General features: G+C 36.7%; 1 protein-coding gene across 19 annotated transcripts in view; it reads left to right on the plus strand.

The window, feature by feature from the left end:
* The window catches only part of CATSPERE (catsper channel auxiliary subunit epsilon), a 170,779-nt gene that overhangs the window by 86,633 nt on the left and 71,358 nt on the right, over window positions 1-12,788 (plus strand). For 18 of the 19 annotated variants that reach the window (XR_012513619.1, XR_012513616.1, XR_012513617.1 and 15 more), the window contains one exon: window positions 7,842-8,334. The exons of the other annotated variant lie outside the window; for it this stretch is intronic. Coding sequence is in view for 14 of the 18 variants with exons in the window: in XM_074385437.1 (XP_074241538.1) it covers window positions 7,842-8,334 (493 nt within the window). In the remaining 4 variants the exon portion in view is untranslated. The remainder of the gene's footprint in view (window positions 1-7,841; window positions 8,335-12,788) is intronic. 19 annotated transcript variants of the gene reach the window in all.

Here is a 12,788-nt window from a genome sequence, read left to right on the forward strand (position 1 = left end):
AAAGTGGCCCAAATTCACATGGTTCCTACTGCTGCTACACTGCCTTCTCTCTCCCCATTTGCACCTATGGTTTCATGGGGAGTTCCCTACAATGAGTTAACAGAGGAAAAGAAGATTTGGGCCTGGTTTACAGATGGCTCTGCATGCTATCCAGCAGCACCAAAAAGTGGACAGCTATAGGAACATAGCCCCTTTTGGGCATCCCTGAAGGAGAATGCTAAGGGAAATTGACTCAGTGTCTGGCCTGCATCACTGCCAGCTGACTACAGAGGCCTTAGGTTTTGGAGAAACCTCAGCAGCAAGCCGATCTCAGAGGCTGGAGACTTAAGATACACCCCATCACTGCATCATTTTCAGTGGCCAGGGGTTTCCAGCTTGGTGCTGTACCAACTGTGATGGTTCTAGGCTTAAGGAACCCCCCAGCGTTTCAGTGGTTGCCATAGTCATAGGTTTATGGGCCACACCAGCTGACCCACCTGGAATCTCTGGACAGGCTTACTGTTGAATTGTGTTCCCAGACAAAACCACACTGTGAAGACTGGAATAAGTATCTACTACTTCAGTGCACAGATATCAATGCATGACCAGAAAGATCAAGAAAAATCAGGGAAATATGGTGTCCTCAAATGGACAAAATAAAGTGCCAGTGACTGGCCCTAAAGAGATAGAGATGTATGAACTGTCTAACAAATAATTCAAAATAACTGTTTTAAGGAAGTTCAGTGCACTTCAAGAAAATGCAAAGTAACAATTCAACAAAATGAGGAAACAATACATGATCAGAATGATAAATTTAACAGAGATTGAAATTTTTTTAAACAAAAATGCAAGTGCTGAAAAATAAGTGAACAAAAAAAAATGCAATAGAAAGCAAAAACAGTCAGTTGATCAAGGAGAAGAAAATATCTGTAAAACTGAAAATAGATTACTTGAAAATATACAGTTATAAAAAATGAAAGGAATGAAGGAAGCTGGTGGGATTCATGGAACAGCATCAAAATAGCAAATGTTTAAGTCATTGGGGTTTAAGAGGGAGTAGAGAAATACAGTGGGGTAGAAAGTTTATTTAAGGAAATAGGAAACTTGAAACCTGCAGAAAATTATAGTATCCAGGTACATAAAGATTAAAGGTTACCAGTAAGATTCAATCCAAATAAGACTACCCCAAGACTTATTGTAATCAAATTGTCAAAGATGAAAGACAAAGAGAAGATCCTGAAAAGAAGCAAATAACATATAAGGGAGTTCCAATACACCTAACATCAGACTTCTCAGCAGAAGTATTACAGGCAAGAAGGGAATGGGATGATACATTTATATTCAAAGTGCTGAATTAAAAAAAATAAAAGCCAACCAAGAACACTGTGCCCAGCAAGCCATCCTTCAAAAATGAAGATTTTCATAAACAAAAGCTGAGGGAGTTTATCACCACTAGACCTGTCTTACAAGAAATACTAAAAGTAGTGCATTGAGCTGAAAGAAAAGGATGCTTATGAGTAATATGAAAACATCTGAAAGTATTAAAAAACAATGGCAAAATAAGTCGGAATATTCTGATACTGTAATGGTGGTGTTTAAATTACTTATAAAGGTTAAAACCAAAACTATTAAAATACTACAATAATTTTTCAAGGGATATGCAATATAAAAAGATGTAAATTGTAAATTGTGAGGAAGAGTGGCATAAAATATAGAAAAATTTCAATCTAACTTGTTATTAGCTTAAAATAACATATTATAACTATAAGATGATATATGTAAGCTTCATGGTAACCACAAAGCAAAACCTATACTAGATTCACAAAAATAAAAGGGAAGGGATAAAATCATACTAGTAGAAAAAAATAATTTAGCCAAAAGAAAGATAGTAAAACAGGAAGAAAGGATCTACAAAACAACGAAAAAAACTATTTTAAAATGGAAGTAGAATTACATTGAATGTAAATGTATTAAATTCTAAAATCAAAAGACAAAGTGGCTGATTGGACTAAAAAATAAGACCCAATTACAAGCTGCCACTTCACCTGTGAGGACACATATAAACTGAAAGTAAAAGAAGAAATGACCAGAAATTCTATTATGTACCAGTTCATGGGCTGCAGCCAATGGTTTGGCTAGATGATTAGGTACTTCAAAGGAACATGATTGGAAAATTTGTGACAAATAAATATGGGGAAGAGGTATGCAGATAAACCTTTCTGAATGGGCAAAAATTGTGAAGATATTTGTACCCAAGTGAATGATCACTAAAGAGTAACATCAGTAGATGAAATTAACAATCAGATGGATAGGATGACCCATTCTGTGGATACCAGTCAGCCTGTTTCCCTAGCCACCATTGTCATCACCCAATGCATTCATGAAAGAAAGTAGCCATGGTGGTAGAAATTGAGGTTATTCATGGGCTCAGCAGTGTGGACTTCCACTCACCAAGGCTGACCTGGCTGTGGCCAACTCTGAGTGCCCAATCTGCCAGAAGCAGATATGAACAATGGGGGTGTCATACCCCCAATATGACACCATTCTGTGTGGTGATTAGTTAGCTACCTGGTGGCAGGCTGACTACACTGAACTGTTTCCATCATGGAAGGGCAGTGTTTTGTTCTTACTGAAATAGACACTTACTTTGGATATGATTTGCCTTCCTTACACACAATGCTTCTACATTATCATTTGTGGACTTACAGAATATCTTATCTACTCTTCTGGTATTTGACACAGCATTTCTTTCACTTCAAAGGAAGAGAAGACAGCACTGGATCCATGCTTCTGAAATTCACTGGTCTTACCATGTTCTCCAGCTGGCATGATAGAATAGTGAAACAGTCTTTTGAAAACTGAATTACATTGACCTCTTAAGTGGCAATATGGCTGAGCAAGGTTTGCCAGAAGGCTGTATATGCTCTGAATCATGCCTAATATATGGTATTGTTTTCCCGGTTGCCAGGATTCTCAACTCCAGGAGTCATGGTGGAAATGGCAGTGGCACCACTCACTATTACCCTTAGAGACCTAATAGCAAATTTTTGCCTCCTGTTCCCAGGACTTCATGTGGAAATTGCACTGAATTTTTTGTTGGAATGGTTTAAGGCATAAGAGGTTTGGTGACAGTTCTACAACTGGCCTAACTTGAGGTCCCCTTGACCTGGGTCCTGCTGAATGGGCAGAATGTCATCATCACCAACCCAAGTATGTATGTATTGAGAAAATGAGTGACTCAAGAAGTATTTGCCAAATATCTTTCAGCCCAGTATATCTTTTGGAGTGCCCTGCTGAGAAATTCTTCTTAAAAATGTTGAGTAAATTTAAGGTATGTCAGAGTGTTTGTTTTCATAAATTACTCCATCTTCCCTTTCAAAAGATAGACTCTTCCCTGTCAAATTTTAGATTAGCAAGAAACAAGAAAGATCCTCAAAACCTACAGAAGGACAACCATTTAAATAATAAAAATCGAGTGATTCTGATTACCAACGAACTGGAGAAAATGCCCTCCCCTTAGCCTATTATTCATCAAGTGTGTAAAATAAAGATCTTTTCAGATATTCAAGATCTCAAAAAATGTATGTTTATACATCCTTTCACAGGAAGGTACTAAAGAATGTGCTTTAGCAAAACAAAAGATCAGAGCATGAGATCCTGTAAATGGCAGCTAAGAGAGAATAATGAAGGGAAACCCTAGGAAACAAGTACTGGATTATCTCTGCATTTATCACATGGAAAATATTATAAAATGCTATTTTAACTACCTACTGAAAAAACAACCACAATTTTTGAATGAAACAATTATTAACTCCAGGAAAAGTTATGTGTATGTATGTATATAGAGAAAATAAAACATACTCATAGTAGAACTGGCTCAGCAGTAAGCAATATTTAAACAGTAAATCTAAACAATATAAACACTCTACTCATTTAACTAAGAAGTTAACTAATTTGAGAGTTGGGGAGAAGATGTATAAGTAGGCATGGAAGAGGTACATTTTCTTCTGCCATATAAGAAGGCAATAGGGCTGACTCTGGGTACACTGCCTAGGAGTTAGCCCTGTTCCACAAGGAAAAGTAATAAAAGAGAAAAGAGAAGGTAATAGAGAATGTATAAAAATCATATACATTAAGAAAGACATTATAAGAATCTTTACTTGAGAATATGGAGACACACTGTAGAAAAAACAGCTGTACAAGTCAAGATTGTTTTCCTATTGACCACATAATTGGAAGTAAATCACTCCTCAGCAAATGCAAAAGAATGGAAATCATAACAGTCTCTCAGACAACAGTGCAATCAAATTAGACTCAGCATTAAGAAACTGACTCAGAACTGCACAACTTCATGGAAACTGAACAACTGGCTCTTGAATGTTGACTGGATAAACAATGAAATGAAGGCAGAAATAAAGATGTTCTTCAAAACCAATGAGAATGAAGATACAATGTACCAGAATCTCTGGGACACATTTAAAGCAGTGTCTAGAGGAAAATTTATAGCAATAAATGCCCACATGAGAAGCAAGGAAAGATCTAAAATCAACACCCTATCATCAAAATGGAAAGAGCTCGAGGAGCAAGATCAAAAAAACTAAAAAGCTAGCAGAAGACAAGAAATAACTAAGATCAGAGCAGAACTGAAGGAGACAGAGACACAAAAAAACCTTTAAAAAAATCAATAAATCCAGGAGCTGGTTTTTTGAAAAGATCAACAAAATAGACAACTAGCCAGATTAATAAAAAAGAAAAGAGAGAAGAATCAACTAGATGCAATAAAAAACGATAAAGGGGATATCACCACAGATTCCACAGAAATACAAACTACCATCAGGGATTACTACAAACAACTCTATGCACATAAACCAGTAAACCTGGAAGAAATGGATAACTTCCTAGACACTTGCACCATCCCCGGCCTAAACCAGGAAGAAGTCAAAATCCTGAATAGACCAATAACAAAGGCTGAAGTTGAGGCAGCAATTAATAGCCTACCAACCAAAAAAAGCCCAGGTCCAGATGGGTTCACAGCTGAATTCTACCAGACATACAAAGAGAAGCTGGTACCATTCCTTCTGAAACTATTCCAAACAATCCAAAAAGAGGGAATCCTTCCCAAATCATTTTGTGAGACCGATATCATCCTGATACCAAAATCCAGCAGAGACTTAACAAGAAAAGAAAACTTCAGGCCAATATCCATGATGAACTGCAAAAATCTTCAATAAAATGCTGGCAAAACAATTGCAACAGCACATCAAAAAGATTATCCATCACAATCAAGTAGGCTTCATCCCAGGGATGCAAGGCTGGTTCAACATATGCGAGTCTATAAACTTAATTCACCACATAAACAGAACCAAAGACAAAAACCACATGATTATCTCAGTAGATGCAGAGAAGGTGTTTGACAAAATTCACTAGCCTTTTATGCTAAAAACCTTCAATAAACTAGGTATCAACAGAACATATCTCAAAATAATAAAAGCCATTTATGACAAACCCACAGCCAATATCATACTGAATGGGCAAAAACTGGAAGCATTCCCTTTCAAATCTGGCACTAGACAAGCATGCCTTCTCTCACCACTCCTATTCAATATAGTATTGGAAGTTCTAGCCAGAGCAATCAGGCAAGAAAAAGAAATAAAGGGTATTCAATTAGGAAAGGAGGACGTCAAATTGTGTCTATTTGGAGATGACATGATTGTATATTTAGAAGAGTCCACCATCTCAGCCCAAAATCGCCTGAAACTGATAAGCAACTTCAGCAAAGTCCCAGGATACAAAATCAGTGTGCAGAAATCACAAGCATTCCTATACACCAACAACAGACTTAAAGAGAGCCAAGTCAAGAAAAAACTGCCATTCACAATTGCTATGAAGAATATAAAATACCTAGGACTACAACTAACGAAGGATGTAAAGGACCTCTTCAAGGAGAACTACAAACCACTGCTCAAGGAAATAAGAGAGGACACAAACAGATGGAGAAACATTCCATGCTCATGGTTAGGAAGAATCAATGTTGTGAAAATGGCCATACTGCCCAAAGTAATTTATAGAGTCAATGCTATCCCCATCAAGCTACCTATGACCCTCTTCACAGAACTGGAAAAAACCACCTTAAACTTCATATGGAACCAAAATTCGGCCTGCATAGCCGAGTCAATTCTAAGCAAAAAGAACAAAGTTGGAGGCTATCACGCTACTTGACTTTAAACTATACTACAAGGCCACAGTAATCAAAACAGCATGGTACTGGTACCAAAACAGAGATATAGACCAATGGAACAGAACAGAGGCCTCAGAGGCAATGCCACACATCTACAACCATCTGATCGTTGACAAAACTGACAAAAACAAGCAATAGGGAAAGGATTCCCTGTTTAATAAATGGTGTTTGGAAAACTGGCTAGCCATGTGCAGAAAGCAAAAACTGGACCCCTTCCTGACACCTTACACTAAGATTAACTCCAGATGGATTAAAGACTTAAACATAAGACGTAACACCATAAAAACCCTAGAAGAAAACCTAGGCAGTACCATTCAGGACATAGGCATAGGCGAGGACTTCAAAAATAACCAAAAGCATTGGCAACAAAAGCCAAAATAGTCCAATGGGATCTAATTAAACTCCAGAGCTTCTGCACAGCAGAAGAAACAATCATTAGAGTGAACCAGCAACCAACAGAATGGGAAAAAATTTTTGCCATCTACCCATCTGACAAAGGGCTAATATCCAGAATCTGCAAAGAAAAATAGATTTACAAGGAAAAAAACAAACCCATTCAAAAGTAGGTGAAGGATATGAACAGACAAACTTTTCAAAAGAAGACATACATGAGGCCAACAAACATGAAAAAATGCTCATCATCACTGGTCATTAGAGAAATGCAAATCAAAACCACATTGAGATACCATCTCAGGCCAGTTGGAATGGCGATCATTAAAAAATCTGGAGACAACAGATGCTGGAGAGGATGTGGAGAAATAGAAGCACTTTTCCACTGTTGGTGGGGAATGTAAATTAGTTCAACCATTGTGGAAGACACTGTGGCGATTCCTCAAGGACCTAGAAATAGAAATTCCATTTGACCCAGCAATCCCGTTACTGGGTACATATCCAAAGGATTATAAATTATTCCATTATAAAGACTCATGCACACGTCTGTTCATTGCAGCACTGTTTACAATAGCAAAGACCTGGAACCAACCCAAATACCCATTGATGATAGACTGGACAAGGAAAATGTGGCACATATACACAATGGAATACTATGCAGCCATAAAAAAACGATGAGTTCGTGTTCTTTGTAGGGACATGGATGAATCTGGAAACAGTCATTCTCAGCAAACTGACACAAGAACAGAAAATCAAACACCGCATGTTCACTCATAGGCAGGTGTTGAACAATGAGAACACATGGACACAGGGTGGGGAGCATCACACATTGGGGTCTGTTGGCAGGGACTAGGAGAGGGACAGTGGGGCGTAGGGAGTTGAGGAGGGATAACATTGGGAGAAATGCCAGATATAGATGATGGGGGGATGGAGGCAGCAAACCACATTGCCATGTGTGTACCTATGCAACAATCCTGCATGTTCTGCGCATGTGCCCCAGAACCTAAAGTGCAATAAAATATATATAAAAATAAAAAAAGATTGTTTTCCTTTGGGACCAGAGTGAAGAATAACAAAAACAATGTGGTAGTGGTTGCATTTTAATATTCGTTTTCTTATCCAGATTTATATTGATAAAAGTTAAAAATGTTTTAAGGATAATAAATATCAGCACTGTATAAAATGGATCAGAGGATGGAGAGATCATTTTATTTTATTTTCTTTCTCTTCTTAGGACCTGGAATATTGTGGTACCAATGACAATAGATGATGCACTAAAGGAGATTAGAGGAAACCAAGTGATTTTTCAAGATTGCTTTGTTGCAGATTTTCTTGTTCTGTTGACTTTTCCTATGTTAAATATACCGGAAGTTCCTGGTTATTTACCAATCTCTTCACCGCGTGGTAGTCAACTAATTGCTTTCCATGATTCTTGTGTTTTTGCATGTGTTGTTTTGGTAACTGACAGGGAGACCTATCAAACAAATGACTCATTCCGTACTTGGACCAAAATCAGAGTGCCTCCAAACATTCTGAGTGATGATGAAAGACAGAATGTAACTCAAGTGATTTTATCACGGGATGGAGTAATTTTTTACATAAATGGTGTTCTTTACCTAAAAAGTTTTCATGGATTTATAAAAATGGGAAGAACTCTAAATCTTCCTGATGATGGAATTGCTGGCATTTCATCAAGAAAATGGTGTTGGGTCAAATATTTATTCAAGGTTAGTAAGTGATATTTTATGTTTTATAAATATATTTATGTTTTACAAATATATTTACCATACCATTTATTCAGTGATAAACAGAGACTTGCTATGCAGCTTTTTGCCTAGTTGTTTTATCTAAAGCTGTAAACAGCTCTAACTCAAGCTTCTCAGAGACCTCTTTACAGTAGAGATACACCTCCAAAACTAAAAATAAAATAAAACTTGTATGTTATTATGCAGTTCATTCATAATATGGGAGCTTGGTTTTACCTTGCTATGGGCAAAAGACACAAAATTCTTTTTCCCCAAACAAAGGTTATATGAGCTCTCCAGAATGACTGAGTTTTTGTTACATGTATAGAAAGTGTAATGATCAAGTCAGGGTATTTGGGGTATCCATCTCCTTCAGTATTTACCATGTCTATGTGTTGATATCATTTCATCTTTCCTAGTTACTTTGAAACATTAAAAATGTTGCTGCTAAGTGTAGGTTAAGTACTGTGGTCTCACTATAGACAAACTAGAAACACTAGAACTTATTTCTTCTATAGAATGGTATGTTAGTTAGATATATGACATTAGAACTTATTCTTCTAGTTAACTATGTATCTGTACCCGTTAAGCAACCTCTCTTCATACTCCCTCCCACACACCCACCCTTCCCAGACTCTAATTTCTATCATTCTATTCTGTTTCCTTGAGATCATGGATTTTACCTTTCACATATGAGTGAGAACATGTAGTATTTGTCTTTCTGTGCCTGGCTTATTTCACTTATTGACCGCCAGTTCCATCTATATTGCTGCAAAGGACATAATTTTGTTATTTTTATGGCCAAAAAGTATTCCATTGGGTATATATACCCCATTTTCTTTATCCATTCATCCACTGATAGACACTTATGTTGATTCCATGTCTTTGCTATTGTGAATAGTGTTGCAATAAACATGTAAGTACAGGTGTCCCTTTGAAAATACTGCTTTCTTTTCCTTCTGGTAAATACCCAGTAGTGGGAATGCTGGATTGTGTGGCAGTTCTGTGTTTAGTTTTTTTTTTTTTTTTTTTTTTTTTGAGAAACCTTCATACTCTTTTTCACAGCGGTTGTACTAAATTACATTCCCACCAACAGGGTAGATGTGCTTCCTTTTCTCTGCCTCCTTGCCAGCATCTGTTGTTTTTTGTCATTTTAATAATTGCCAGGCTGGGCAGGACGGCTCACACCTGTAGTTCCAGCACTGTGGGAGGCCAAGGTGGGGTGATTGCTTGAGCCTAGGCATTAGAGACCAGCCTTGGCAACATGGTAAGATCCCCATCTCTAAAAAAGTAAAATAAAATCTAGAAGAAAAAAAAACAGTAACAGCCATTTAACAGGGTAAAATGATATCTCATTGTGGTTTTGGTTTGCATTTCCCTGATTATTAGTGATGTTAACCATTTTTTCACATACCCGTTTGCCATTTGTATATCTTTTGAGAAATATCTATTCATGACCTTTGCCCACTTTTAAATGGGATTTTTTTTTTAGCTATTAAGTTGTAAAATTGAAGAAGAGAGAATTATCCCTAACTGATTCTACAAGACCAGCCTTGTCCTGATACCAACACCAGAGAAGAACACAACACAAAAAAAGAAAACTACAGGCCAATATTCCTGATGTATATAAAACGCAAAAATCCTCAAAAAAATTCTAGCAAACTGAATCAAACAGCACATCACAAATAGAACACACGATGGGATTTATACCAGCAATGTATGGATAATTTGACATACACGAATCAATAAGTGTGTTACATAACATCAACAGAATGAAGGACAAACACCGTATGATCATCTCAATAGACAGAGGAAAAGCATGTGATCAATTCAACACCCCTTCATGATAAAAAAATTTAACAAACTGGCCTGGCACAGTGGCTCACACCTATAATCTCAGCACTTTGGGAGGCTGAGGTGGGTGGATCACAAGATCAGGAGTTCAAGACCAACCTGGCCAATATGGTGAAACCCCATCTCTAGTAAAAATACAAAAATTAGCTGAGCATGGCGGTGTACACCTGTAGTCCCAGCTACTCAAGAGGTTGAGGCAGGAGAATCACTTGAACCCAAGAGGTGGAGGTTACAGTGAGCCAAGATCGCACCACTGACTCCAGCCTGGGTGACAAAGCAAGACTCTGTCTCAAAATAATAATAATTACTTTAAATGTAAGTGGATTAAATTCTCCAATCAACAGATAGAGCAACTGAATAAATTTTAAAGAAACAACTCCAACTATATCCTACCTATAAGACACTCTTTACCTCTAGGGACATATATAGACTGCAATTAAGGAAAGAGAAAAATATATTCCATGCAGACTGAAACTACAAGAGAGTAAAATTAGGTATACTTACATCAGATAAAAGAGACTTTAAGTAAAAAACTGTAACATACGAAGAAGATTACCACATGATGATAATGGGGTTAATTTATCAAGAAGACATAATTATAAATATATGTGCACCCAACATCAGAGCATCAAAATATATTAAGTGAGTATGAACAGATTTGAGGGCAGAAGTAGGCAACAATGCAATAATAGTAGGGGACTTAAGGACCCCACTTTCAACAATGCAAAGATCATTCAGAGGGAAAAATCAATTACAAAATATTGGACTTCAAATACACTTTAGATCAAATGGACTTAACACAAATATACAGAACATTCCATCCAATATGCAACAGAATACACATTCTTGTCCAGTACACATAGAACATTATTCAGGATAGGTCATATGTTAGGCCAAAAAACAAGTTTTAACAAACTCAAGAATGCTGAAATTATATTAAGTATGTTTTCTGACCACAATGGTATGAAACCAGAAGCCAATAACAAAACGAAAGGTGGAAAGGTCAAATACGTGGAAATTAAACAACATACTCCCGAACAATCAATGGGTCAAAGAAGAAATAAAAAGAAAAAAATTTTAAATTATCTTGAGACAAAAATGGAAGTACAACATACTAAAACTTATAGGATACAGAAAAGCAGTTCCAAAAGAGAAGTTTATGGCAATAAATGCCTATTGCAATCAAGATCTCAAATAAACAATCTAACTATATATCTCAAGGAACTAAAAAGAGAATAAAACAAAGCTTAAAGTTTATAGGAAGAAGGAAATAACAAATATCAGAGCAGAATTAAATGAAAGTAGAAACTAGAAAAACAACATAAAAGATCAACAAAACTAAGAGATGGATTTTTCTAAAAATATATGCAACTTTGACAAATCTTTAGCTATACTAAGAAAAAAAGGAAGACTCAAAATCTGAAATGAAAGAGAAGACATTATAACTGATACCACAGAAATATTAAAAAATCTTAACAGGCTAAAACTTACATGCCAAAAAATTGGATGACATAGAAGAAATGGATAAATTTCCAGACACAACCTACCAAGACTGAATAATGAAGAAATAGAAAATATGAATAAAGCTGTAAGTAGTAAGGAGATTAAATCGGTAACGAAAAATCTCTGAGCAAATAAATGCCCAGAACCAGATGGCTTCACTGGTAAATTCTACCAAACATTAAAAAAAAAAAAAACAATGCCAGTCCTTCTCGAACCCTTCCATAAAATCAAAGAAGAGGAAATTCTTTTGAACTCATTTTAAGAGACTAGCATCATCCTGATACCAAAGCCAGACAAAGACACTAAGAGAAAAGAAAATTAAAGGCCAATATATGATGAAAATAGATGCAAAAATCTTCCACAAAATACCCACAAACTGAATTCAAATGAAGATTTATTCCTTTTTATCACAATGATCAGGCGAGATTTATCCCTAAAAATGTAAGAATGTTTCAATGCATGCAAATCCATAAATGTGATACACTACCTTAGCATATGCCTAAATTTTTTTTTTAGAGACAGGGTTTCATCATGTTGGCCAGGCTGGTTGCGAACTCCTGACCTCAGGTGATCTACCTGCCTTGGCCTCCCAAAGTGCTGGGATTACAGGTGTGAGCCACTGCACCTGGCTCACTTGTCTAAATTTACCATCATTTTATGATTTTTTTAAAAAAGTCAGATGCAGTGGCTCATGCCTATAATCTTAGCATTTTAGGAGACCAAGGCAGGAGGATCACTTGAGGCCAGAGTTTGAGATCAGCCCGAGCAACATAGCAAGATTCTGTCTCTAGTAAAATAAAAGTAGAAAACCAGCAAGGTACTTGGCAAGCTGAGAGAGGAGGATCACTTGAGCCCAGGAGTTGAAGGCTGCAGTGATGCATGATAATGAGACTACACTCCAGACTGGGTGACAGAGTGAGACCTTATCTGTAAGAAAAAAAAAAAACTTAACAAATTAGGTATAGAGGGACTATACCTCAGTATAGCAAATACCATATATGACAGTTCCACAGCTAACATTACATTCAATGGTGAAAAGGTGAAAGCTTTTCCCCTAATAGCAGTAATGTGACAAGGAT

This window comes from Saimiri boliviensis, chromosome 14, assembly GCF_048565385.1.
Source record: "Saimiri boliviensis isolate mSaiBol1 chromosome 14, mSaiBol1.pri, whole genome shotgun sequence".
NCBI classification, from domain to species: Eukaryota; Metazoa; Chordata; class Mammalia; order Primates; family Cebidae; genus Saimiri; species Saimiri boliviensis.